This window comes from Excalfactoria chinensis, chromosome 11 (assembly GCF_039878825.1).
Source record: "Excalfactoria chinensis isolate bCotChi1 chromosome 11, bCotChi1.hap2, whole genome shotgun sequence".
In the NCBI taxonomy this organism is placed as follows: domain Eukaryota; kingdom Metazoa; phylum Chordata; class Aves; order Galliformes; family Phasianidae; genus Excalfactoria; species Excalfactoria chinensis.
Genome location: NC_092835.1, coordinates 1,046,899 through 1,058,033, shown reverse-complemented (window position 1 = coordinate 1,058,033; position 11,135 = coordinate 1,046,899). Strand labels below are relative to the sequence as shown.

The 11,135-nt window shown below is 59.5% G+C and overlaps 2 protein-coding genes across 4 annotated transcripts; one reads left to right on the top strand and one right to left on the bottom strand.

Moving 5' to 3' along the window:
* The first annotated feature begins 7 nt into the window (after nt 1–7).
* Nucleotides 8–7,951, top strand: GAS8 (growth arrest specific 8). Of its 3 annotated transcripts, none has more exons than XM_072346380.1 (11): nt 8–260; nt 842–934; nt 1,900–2,097; nt 2,281–2,487; nt 3,031–3,085; nt 3,648–3,853; nt 4,131–4,298; nt 4,659–4,745; nt 5,677–5,886; nt 7,310–7,375; nt 7,653–7,903. In XM_072346380.1, the coding sequence occupies exons 2-11, from the start codon at nt 920–922 to the stop codon at nt 7,800–7,802; spliced, it is 1,362 nt and encodes a 453-aa protein (XP_072202481.1). In that variant the 5' UTR covers nt 8–260; nt 842–919; the 3' UTR covers nt 7,803–7,903. The 3 variants fall into 3 exon arrangements, with proteins under 3 accessions (XP_072202481.1, XP_072202479.1, XP_072202480.1); XM_072346378.1 differs by lacking the exon at nt 8–260 and adding an exon at nt 355–491 and having other exon boundaries at nt 7,653–7,951; XM_072346379.1 differs by lacking the exon at nt 8–260 and adding an exon at nt 463–758.
* On the bottom strand, nt 7,864–11,076 carry LOC140257497 (cadherin-1-like). Its single transcript, XM_072346836.1, has 9 exons — nt 11,035–11,076; nt 10,805–10,951; nt 10,542–10,697; nt 10,330–10,474; nt 10,041–10,216; nt 9,796–9,930; nt 8,513–8,655; nt 8,301–8,436; nt 7,864–8,067 (listed from the first exon to the last, which is right to left on the bottom strand). The coding sequence occupies exons 1-9, from the start codon at nt 11,074–11,076 to the stop codon at nt 7,978–7,980; spliced, it is 1,170 nt and encodes a 389-aa protein (XP_072202937.1). The 3' UTR covers nt 7,864–7,977.
* Nucleotides 11,077–11,135: the final 59 nt, after the last annotated feature.

Here is an 11,135-nt window from a genome sequence, read left to right as displayed (position 1 = left end):
GGCGGGAGTCACCGGGGGTGCGGAGGGGGCCGCGGCGCGGGCAGAGCTGGGAGTGCGGATGGGTGCCGGGGTGCGGGGAGCCCCGCAGGTGGCAGTCGGGGGATGCAGAGGAGCCCCGGGGCGTGCATCAGGGCCGCAGGACGCGGAGGGGCCCCGCGGTGTTGAAGGCAGGAGCCGGGCGTTGTGGGGCCGGGCGCACAGCCCGGGGCAGGGCCCGGCTGCGCTGCGGCCCCTCGAGAGCCACCGGTGGGGGTGACGCGGTACAGCAGGGGCCGAGAAGTGGCGGAGCGGGGCTGCGGGGCTGCGGACCGGCCCGGGATCCCGGGACGCGGCGGGCCGGGCTCGGGGGCAGGACGGGCTCGAGCAGGCCTCGCCGCTCGTTGCTAAGGCCGGGCCCCGCGTTGCTAGGGGGCGTGTCCGCTCCGGCGTAACTCTCGCGAGACCTGCCCGAGCGTTGCCTGGGAGACCGCGCAGCAGCCGTCGCCGCCATGGTGAGGGGTTGGGCCGGGCCTGGCCGGGCCGCGGGGGCTTCAACCCTCAGCTTAAAGGCCGAGGTGGCCCAGAGCCGGGTGTGGGGGCTCCGGGAATTGGAGCTGTTATGGGTGGGGTAGGGAGCACCTGGAACTCGGTGCTGGGGGAAGAGTTGGTTGTGCTGTGCTTGGGCCTTCTGCCTGTGTGGTGTGCTCTGGGGAGGGGTCCTGGTTCTAGTCCTGGTCCTGGTCCGAAATAGCACCCGTTTCGCCCCGCCATGGCAGCAGGTACGCCGTGTGGCCGGCCGGTGAGCCCTGTGCAGCACAGCTTCCACTCCTGTGCTTACAGCTCACATCTTTTCTTTTTGCAGGCACCCAAAAAGAAAGCTGGAAAAGAAGGGAAAAAGGGCAAAGCTCCAGCAGTGGTGGATGCTGTGTCCCTAGAGGAGATGAGCAAGGAGCAGGTGAGCGCTTCCCTTGTGCTGTGGCTGAGGCCCCAGGGATGACAGGTGGCAGTGGGATCTGGGGGGCAGCAGGCAGTGTTCATTTCATTGCTGACATTAGGGCTGCTCGGTGCTTTTTCTGTACAGAGCAGCCAACTCATCCTGCTTTGCTACTGCTGGCCTGTGGCACTCTGCTCTCCTGCTTCGTGCCCTCATTCACTTCCCCTCGTCCCATTATACCGTTCTCTTGTGCTGATCTCCTGCTCAGTGTGGAAACGTTCTGGAAAAGGTGCCTCTGATGAGAATATTATTTGATAAGTGCCTTATGTTTTGTGGTGCTTTCCTATAGACAGCTAGTTGACCAATTCTACTAGAATCAGTGTTTCTCTCTGTATTTTCTTCCTCCATCTGTCCCCCCCTTTAACTAGATCTCCTTTACCTTTCTGATATGAGCAGTCTCTTCTCTGCAGGCTATTGTGCTTAAGCTCAACCCCCTGTTCTCTCAGTCTACATCTCTGTGCTTTGCAGCCTGCTGAACTCTCAGCACGTCCCGAATTGTGCTGCTTTGGGGGTGGGAAGCTCCCTTAGGGACAGCAAGGACAGGTAGATGCCATAGCTGCCCAACATGGGCCTGCTGTCCTGGATGTCCTATAAACACAGGAGGAGATGATACTGTTCTGGGGCACCTTGGTCTGCAGATAAGATCTTGCACGTCTCAGTGTTATTTAGCATCTGAGAATGTGAGACGGAATGCCTGAGCCCTGTCTGCTTATGATAGGGCGAGATCTTGTCGCTCTTTTTTAGGGGTCATTTGTCAAGTCCTGAGCACTTCGCTCCTTCTGTTCTCTCTTAAGAGAGAAAATAAATGAAGGCTACCACGTCCTCCAGCCTTGTAACAGAGCTCACCATTGATATCGCTGAGGCATGTTTTTCAAGGGAGCTGTGCTCCTTCTCCCCCTACTTCTCTTTTCCTCTTTGCTTTGCAGCTGCAGGAGCACACTACACGTCTCCGGAAGGAGCTGGACTGGGAACGGGAAGAGCGCAACTACTTCCAGCTGGAGCGTGACAAGATCCACACCTTCTGGGAGGTCACCCGACGGCAGCTGGAGGAGAAGAAAGCAGAGCTGCGTAACAAGGACAGGGAGATGGAGGAGGCGGAGGAGCGGCATCAAGTGGAGATCAAGGTGGGAGGGTGAGATGTGTGGCCCTTTTCCTTCCCTTGTGCCCTGGTAGATGAGGGAAGGAGACAGAGGGGGAGTAGCTGGGCTGGATACAAGTCAGAGGTGTCTCAGTTCAAACCTGAACTTCAGATGTTTTTCTGCTGGCTCCTGCTGATGTCTCTCACCTGGTCTCTGGCTTGTTTTCAGGTTTACAAGCAGAAGGTGAAGCACTTGTTGTATGAACATCAGGAAAACCTCTCCGATCTGAAAGTAGAGGGTACCTTGTCCATGAAACGGGCCCAGAAGGACCACTGGGCTCAGGAGACAGAGCTGCGCAAAGAGATGCGTTCCTTGAAAGTGGACCTGAAGGAGCAAGAGCTGGCCAACGAGGTGGTGGTGAAAAACCTGCGCCTGGTAAGTGTCTGGCAGGGCAGATCTGCTTGCAAAGTGCCTTTGCTGAAGAGGGAAGTGGTGGGTCCCTGGTGTGCGAGCAGGAGACTGCATCCTCTGGTGTCTTGGTGAGGTGGGAATGGGGTTTCCCACAGATATCAGTGTCAGATGTACTTGAGAGGCACTGGAAAGAGCACAGGAACAGGGAGAATGGGTTCCTGGAGCAAGTGCTGTGAAAACTCTCCTGCAGGAAAGAGAGTCAACCTCATGGCTCAAAGCCACGAGGACAGCTGGAGAACCTAATACAGGTTGGTTTGGATAATAGGTTCATGCTGTGGTGGCAGCTTTCCCAGGGAGCAGGAAAGGCTCCCACGGGATGTGGCTGACCGTGGGTTTTTTCTGCTTGCTGGGACAGCACCTGATTGCTGGACTCCAGCCCTGTGGCTGGGCATGGCCTGTGTGGACATCAGTGACTGGAGAATGACTGCCTCTAGCCTGCTCTGTGTAGTGATGCAGTAACCTCAAGCTTGAGTTGTGTGCCTCTAACATGAAACTTTTCCCTAACAGAAACAAGAGGAGGAGATCACACAGCTATGCAATGACTTCGAGAGACAAGTGAAAGGTCAGGACATGCTCAAAGCCCCTGTGTCTGTGTGCTGAGGAAGCCTGATAGCCTTCCTGGAGTGGAAAGAGGCCACTTCTCCCCTCGATTCTTGCTCTCTGCTCACAGCTGCTGGGCTGCGTAGCTAACAGTGCTGTCCAAGCTGAACTCAGCCTGGCTTGAATGTGCTGTGAAAATGGAACCTGGACAGGCGTCTGCTGGGTGGAGGCAGGGCTCTCACTGCTGCCAGCCCATACTGCTGAGCACAGTTGCCTGGCTGGGTGGCTGGAGGAGTCCTTTCAGATTTAAGTCCTGGCTCCAGTGCTCTCCTCAGGGGATGCATCGGGTTCTCACGGGCTGCCTTGGAGCGTTTCCATGCCCTGTTTCCAGGATGCTATTTCTGGGCTCTGCTCTCCATGGTCCCAACATAACTGCTCCATGTGCTGGTGGCAGCTGCTGTGGGGCTGTTAACGAGCATCCTGTCTTCAAGCAGTGCTGCAGTGGCATGTGTTGGGCTGCTGTTTGCTAACAGGGCCTGGGTTCTGTGGGAGGGTCTCATTCAGCCCCCTGTGCACTTCCCCAGAGATGGAGGCCAAGTACAACAAGAAGATGCAAGCACTGCGGGATCAGCTTGACCTGCGCCGAAAGACTGAGATCCATGAAGTCGAGGAGAGGAAAAACAACCAGATCAGTGAGCTGATGAAGAACCACGAGAAAGCCTTCCATGACTTCAAGAACTACCACGACGATGTCACCTTCCAAAACCTGACGCTCATCAGCTTGCTGAAGGTAATGCCTGCCTGCTCTCTGACCCCACTGCTGCAGCCCTGTTGTGTAGTGTCACCAGGGAACTGGTCCAGTAACTTGCCCCAGATCTGGCCAGTTCCCTGATGGAAGTACTGGCACTCCTGTTTTCCTGGGAGTTGTACAACATTACATGAGCAAAGTTCTTGTACACAGGGAGATGTGGCTTGCTGGGCAAGCACTGGGAGGGTGTTGGGACCTGGGAAGCTGTGAAGAGCTGGGCAGACCCTGCCTATAGGAGCACTTGTGTTCCCAAAAACAGGAACAGGTGGAGGAGGCGAAGAAGAGAGAAACTCAATTGGAAAAGGAGAAGGCAGATGCCCTGCTTCAGAACAAGCAACTGAAGGAGGCCCTGCAGCAGACCCAGGAGCAGGTGTTTGAGCTGCAGAAGAAGTTGGCCCACTACAATAAGGACAAGGAGGCTCTGATGGTGAGCTGCCAGCCCTGCTGAGCCCTTTTCTATTCTTCCCTGGGTCACTTCGGCTGTTTCCTGGCATTGCTCAGCAGTGACCTCTGCAGCTTGTCTGAGAGCTCTTTGGCCAGACTGCTGAGCAAATGCCTTGGGGTCCCTTTCAGCTTAGTTGGATGTGTGTAAGACCTCAGACAGGACTCCAGAACTCTGGCAGCAAGAAAGAAGAGCAGCCTCTGCTGCAGACAAGGAAGGGTGTTGGTGTGGCTGTAGCTTGTGTTCTCTCAACCCCATGTCTTCTGCTGGTTGCTCTCCCCCTTGCCAGAACACAGAACACCCATCTCCCAGAGAAGTCTTGTAATTGTTGCTTCCTACTTGCAGAACACAAAAGCCCATCTGAAAATCAGCCATAAGGAACTGAAAGACCTTCAATGGGAACATGAAGTGCTGGAGCAGCGGTTCACTAAGGTGAGATCTGCAGGTGGGTCTGGCCATCCTGTTTCTCTCTCCAAACCCTGTCCCCACGTAGAGTTTTAGGCACTAGGACTTTGCAGAGGCTGCCTGTGCTGTGCTGAGCTGGAAGCTTTCCAAATCTCTAATCCAGAGCGGCGCATTAGCTGCTACTTCCAACAAAGCTTATCACAGTTTTGGCGTCTCCTATGCTCAGCAGACAGGCTCAGCCTTGTACTTCACTGAGCAATCATGCGTGTGCTGATGGTCCCCTCCTGGCCTGCTGGTGGGAGGCTGTGGCACTGGGTCAGGAGTGGAGCTGCATAGAGAGGCTCCTGCTACAGTGGAGAGAGATATGGGGACAGTATTTCCCTCATTCTGCTAGCATGTGGATGTCACTTCCTTGCTTGTTGTGCAGCCTCTTCAAGGAATATTCTGTTGACTGAGTTCTCCCAGACTGAGCCTCTCCCTTGCAGCTAACCCAGATAAATGTATTGAGGCAGAGCAGAGCTCATTTGCAATTCGTAGAAATCCCCAGGAATATGAACACTGATCTGAGGCCTCGTTAACAATCCATCATTAAGGCAGCAACATATTCAGTGCAGTCAGAAATAGGCTTTGGAGGAGAGATTCTAATTAGGACACTTATTAACTAGCTGTAAGCCAGGAACTCCTGCCAGCTGCAAGGATGGGAGGAGAGACCCCTGCATGCTGGGGCCCCTCTGTAGTCCAGAATAGTGCCTTGGGACAGAGATCAGAGGAGCGTGGAGGTCAGGGACAGGCTGAGTGGAGCATGGTGTCTCTGCTGCTGTGGGAGGACAGTGAAGGCCTATTTACTCCCTTCTGGAGCTCAGGAAGTGCCAGGGTGGTGCGGGGGAGGGCTGCAGCAAGCCGAGATATCCCAAAGGGTCCAGAGGATGGTGTGAAGCAGTGCCGTGTTTTGGAGCAGGTGCAGGCAGAGCGAGATGAGCTCTATCAGAAGTTCACCAAAGCCATTAACGAAGTACAGCAGAAGACTGGGTTCAAGAACCTGCTCCTGGAACGCAAGCTGAAAGGACTCCTCGATGTCCTGGAGAAAAAGGAGGTGGAGCTCAGCAAGGTCTTTGCAGCATCCAACCTCGAGCCAGGAGCCCTTTCCTTGGTCTCACAGAAGCTGGAGGTACTGTGCACTGGTGCAGGGCCCTGCGGAAGCTCTCCTTTCCCCCTCTTGAAGGGCAGAGGCTGCTCTGGGGTAAATAGAAACCTTGGAGATGTGAGTGTGGCCAGGTCCTGAGGTGCATGGGCAGCGTAAGGGCAGAGCCTGGCAGTGGGGCAGGAAACAGTCCCTGTCCTCTCTCTGCACTGTTGCATACCCAGCTGTATGGGCAGCCCCCAGCCTCAGAACACAGCAGAAAGCACCTCAGTCTGTTCTGCTGTTGGCTGCGCCATGTGGAGAGCCGGGCTGTGACTGTTGTGTCAGTTGTTCCCAGCACACCCATGACTGCGTGGTGCCGCAGGGCGCTCCGGCTCTCCCTGGAGAGTGGAGCATGTGGGCGTTTGGCACTGATCTCTCGCTCAGGTGGAGTCTGTTTCAAGGAGAATGACCCCAGGCAGTGCTGCTCCGGTCTCTGTGCTGACAGGTGGCATGTGGCATTTGGATGTGCTGCCGAGCAGTGGGCTGTGTGCAGGGCCCATCTCAGCGACCCTGGGCACTGTGTGTGCAGGGAGCCACCGCTGGTGAACCTCAGCCGTGCCCCTCCTGGCCTTGCTGGCTGCAGAGGCAGCACAGACAGGTTCCCAGCAGCTCTGCAATGTCTGGCATGCTAAAAATACATATGCAGAGAGCCTTGGCGCGGTGTGGCAGCTCAAAGACCTGCATTCCTAGAGTGTGCAGCAGCAGTAACTGGAGAAGCAGCATTTGCTTCACATTGGCTGGAGACACAAAGGATGCAGGTTCCCTGCTCGCTGCTTCCCTGGTGTCCTCCTGCTTGTACTGCTCCATTCCTGGTCCCCTCGGTGAGTGACAGCAGTGCTCATGGACTCCCTCTTGCCAGGGAGCTCTGGTGATGAAAGCAGCAGCAGCCCCAGGCTTTCAGTCTGTGTGACAAGACAGTGGGTTTGTCACCTACAAGCAGGTGCCGCAGCAGCAGACTAGGAAACACATTCCTGGGAAGGCGTCGAGGCGTCGCGCTCTCCCACAGCTGCTGGGGTCCCTGAATTCCTTTGCTCAGCTGCCTCCAGCCACCGGCGTCATCTTGGGGAGACTCTCCCTGTAATTTCCCTGGTGCTGTGGTGGCAGGGAGGTGCTGCAGGAGCAGGTGTTGCCATCCACCCCCCCTTGCAGCGAGGCAGGTGATGCTGATGGTGGGGCTCTGCTGGCATTCCTGCTCATGGTTTGGGAGGTCCCTGTGCCTTGCCTCTGCCCAGGGCTCACTGTCCCTGGCAGCACTGGCTCCGGGGTGGTGACTATCTGCCCAGCCATGTCCCAGTGCAAGCATCTGCTCAGTGTTCTGTGCCACATGCTCCGGCCTGCAGCGTGGCCCCAGGCTGATGTGCCCTTGGTGCCAGCAACCCACGTCTAACACAGCTGTCTCCGCTTGCAGGATGTGCTCAATTCCAAGAACGCCACCATTGAGGACCTGCAGTACCAGCTGGCTCGAGCCTGCAAGGTGAGGAAGGGGTTTGAGTCATGCTGTGTTCTGGGGCTGGGGAGCAGAAGGAAGAGCAGAAGCCTTCCCTCCAGGCCTTGAGCAGAGGCTGGCTGCTCTGTTCTGTGCCCTGGAATTCTGGCCCAGCCTGCAGTTTTCCCCATTCCCTCATTTCCCTGTGAAACAAGACCTGTTGAAGGGCCCCCACCATTCAGGAGACCGCAGGTTGCCCATGCCCTGGCAGGGAGGGGCTGGATTTTGGGGTGGCAGCCCAGGACACGGAGCATTTTTCTTCCAGGCACACAACGACATGCTGCAGACACTGGAGGCCAAGCTGACGTCCTTTGGGATCCCGCTGGACAACCTGGGATTCAAACCCCTGGAGAGCCCCGTGGTGGGGCAGGCAGTGGGGCAGGGCCCTGCAGGACTCGTGGCAGTGCCCACATGACACCAGGCAGCACCCACAGCTGCTGCTGGGACAGGGAGCAGGGCTGTGCCTGCCTTGTGCTCCCAGCATCCGACCCGAAGGAAAGCAAATATTTTGAGACCGCTGGTGCTGTTTGAGTCCTTTAATAGTATCAGTCAGATTCCCCCGTGGCACTGGAGTGACGATGTGCCTTGCCCTAACTGCCCCGGTACGTTGTGTAGGAGTAGGGGCTGATCAGCAGTGGGACGTGCAGCTTCTGGGCTGGGTCAGTGATGGTGAAGACGACCTATGGGAGAGCAGGGAGGTGGTGGGTGGGTTAAAGTCACGGCCAAAAGCAGCCCCCTGCTCAGCCTGTAGCCTGGGCATCCCTGTACACAGTGCTGGCAGTGCAGCAGGAGCGTGGCTGAGCACTGTGAGCTCCTGCCAGCATGGACACAGCACCCAAACCCCTGCAGCTCCTGCTGTGACCAAAGCTGGCTCCTGGCAGTGCCCCAGACCCCTTGCTCAGCCCTTTGGTACCTCCACGAAGGGGTAGAAGCTGGTGTACCCCAGGCCCTGCCAATAAGCCGCCGTCTCGAAGCGCAGTTTATAGGTGCCAGCCTCAGCCTGCCCAGGGGGCAGGAGGGGCAAACAGCGCCCGTCTACATCTGTCCACCTGAAAGCAGAAGGAAGCAGAATGTGGCTGATGTTGGCAGCAATCTCCTCTGCCTGCTCGCTGCTGCTGCTCCTACCTCTGTGCCAGCTCCATCCACTGTCCTCCTGCTCCCCCCAGCTGTGCCAGGCGCAGAGCGAGGCCGGCAGCGGGCAGCCCTGTGGCTGTGTTCAGCACGTGGGTGGTCAGGGAACCGCTCAGCACCTCGGGCTTGTCTGGAGCCTGTGGCACAAGAAGGGAACAGCACCGGGGTGCCTCTGCACTGCCATCCATCTCCCCTAGCACCATGCTGGGTAGGCACTGCCACAGCTGGGCAGCCCCCCCCATCCCTGGGTGTCCCCCACCCTCTGGCAGTGCCCCATGCACCCCAAGCCCGTGTCCGTGCAGCTGGGTCCCTGCTGGCACTTCTCCCTCCCCACCACCGTGCTGTGCCCGCAGGACCCAGCTGCCCACCACCCTCCCACGCTGTGACCAGCCATTGGGGCACAGGGCTGTGCTGCAGCCCAGCAGCTGCCTGCGTGCTGTGGGCACCGCTGCTACCGTGGTGTGGGCATTCTGCCGGGAAGGAGGGCTGCCTGCCGGGCTTCCTGCTCAGCCCCGTGCCCGCATGCTGCTGGCTGCCTGGAAGCAGCCATGTCCCCGTCGCCTTCCCGGCCTGCACTGATCTGCAGTGTCACCGTGTCACGTGCAGTGGATATTAACCCTGCAAGTGCTCCCAGGCTGCCCGGGGCAGGCAGCCAGCGCAGGGTCAGAGCGGTGCACCTGCCCCTCTGTGCGGTGGGACACACAGCAGACACTGATCTGAGGGTGCCGGAGTGAGGTGGGTGTTTGCCTCCAGCCCAGCACCGGCTGTGCGCCCTGGCTGCCGGCTGAGCTGGGAGTGCTGGAGGCACAACGGCACGTGAGGGCACCCGACGGCTTACCTGCCTCACCTCCATCCTGCTCCGCCAGCCACAACGTCCGGTGCCACCGCTCAGAGCGCCATCCCCAGCCCAGCTGCCCTCCCCACGGAGCTGCCGGGCCGAGTGCCGCTATCCCAGCACGCTCCTCCCCGGCTGGGCCGGCCCGCGCAGGCGGCTCCACACCGGGCAGTGCTCCCAGGTGCCTCCGCAGCACCTACGCTTTGGCAGCACCGCAGCCCCAGGGCTGGTGGACCTGAGCCCAGCTGGATGTCGGGGTGCCAGAGCGGAGCTGAGCCCCTGGGGTGTCACCTGGACGAGCTGTGCTCGTTCGACCTGCCTGCCTCCTGCAGTGTGCCGAGGTGTGGCTGCCCGCGTGATGGAGCCCAGCTCCCTCCTGGGCCACAGGGAACAGCACAGACACTCACCCACACTAGGGCTGCCTGGGAGGGCTGCAACCCACCTTGGTTGTCGGGATGCTATCAGAGCTGGGGTTGTCGTTGGCATCCGTGACCTCAATGATGGCCGTGGCGGTGTTGGACAGACCCTTGCCCTCCTGGTCGGTGGCCTGGACAATCAGCGTGTACTTGGGAGTGGTCTGCAAGATGAGCTCACAGCGTCAGAGACCCCGCGTTCCCACAGAGCGCCCCACCGCCCCTCTGTGTGCAGGCTCCGTGCCCACCGTGGGGCGCAAAGGAGAGCGCCCACCTCCCGGTCCAGCCCCGTGCCCAGCACGCTGATGACGCCCTTGGCCGGGTCGATGGTGAACATCTGGGGGTGCGGGCTGGGCGGCTGCTGGCTGACGATGGAGTAGCTGACGATGCCGTTGTCCGTGTTCACCGCGTCATCTGCATCCGTGGCGTTCACGGTCATCACGGAGGTGCCTGGGCAGAGCGAGGAGCCGGGCAGACGTCACTCGTGGGACGCGGCACCGCCGCCCCTGGCACCGCTCCGTCCCGGGGCTCCCGGCCCCCCGCCCGCCCGCCAGCCCCCGCACCCGGCTTCGCGTTCTCCTCGATGTAGCCGACGAAGACCTCCTTGATGAACATGGGCTTGTTGTCGTTCTGGTCCTTCACGGTGATGATGATCTCCATGGGGTCCTCCACAGGCTGCCCGCTGGCCGACACGGCGTGGGAGAAGAGCTGCGGGGGGGCACCGTCAGCCCGCACGGCTCCTCATGGCCCCACCAGCCCCACGGCCCCCACTCACGGTGTAGCGATCGATTTTCTCCTGGTCCAGCTGCTCCGTCACCTCCAGCCACCCCGTCTCGCGCTCGATGATGAAGATGCCCACGGGCGGGCTGTCCGCGCCCTGCCCCGTGATGCTGTAGTACACCTTGGACTCCTCATCCTTGTTGGATTTGATCTGGCGGCGAGGCGGGGCGGTGAGAGGGGACACCCGGGGGCCGGTGCCCATCCCGGTGATGCCGTGCTCGGCCTGGCCCAGGGGTGGCTCGGCCCTCGGCCCCGTACCTGCACCAGCCTCATGGGGTAGGGCCCCCGGTGGTTCTCCAGGCAGCTGATGGGGGGGATGACCCAGTCCCTCTTCTGCCTCCGGAGGAAGCCGGAGTCGTGCTTGGGGAAGGTCAGCACATCTGCCCGAGCGCTCAGCGCCACGTCCTGCAGGATGGATGGTGGTGGGGCTGTGCTCCAGGCCTGCTGCCCCTCCCTACAGCCCTACACCACCATGCGGAGGGTCCCACCTGCACGAGTAGGATGAAGATGATGAAGACTCGGCGTGCCATGGCTCCGGCCCTGCTGTGAGCTCGTTTTAGGGCTGATGCATCATGGCTCCCACTGTGGA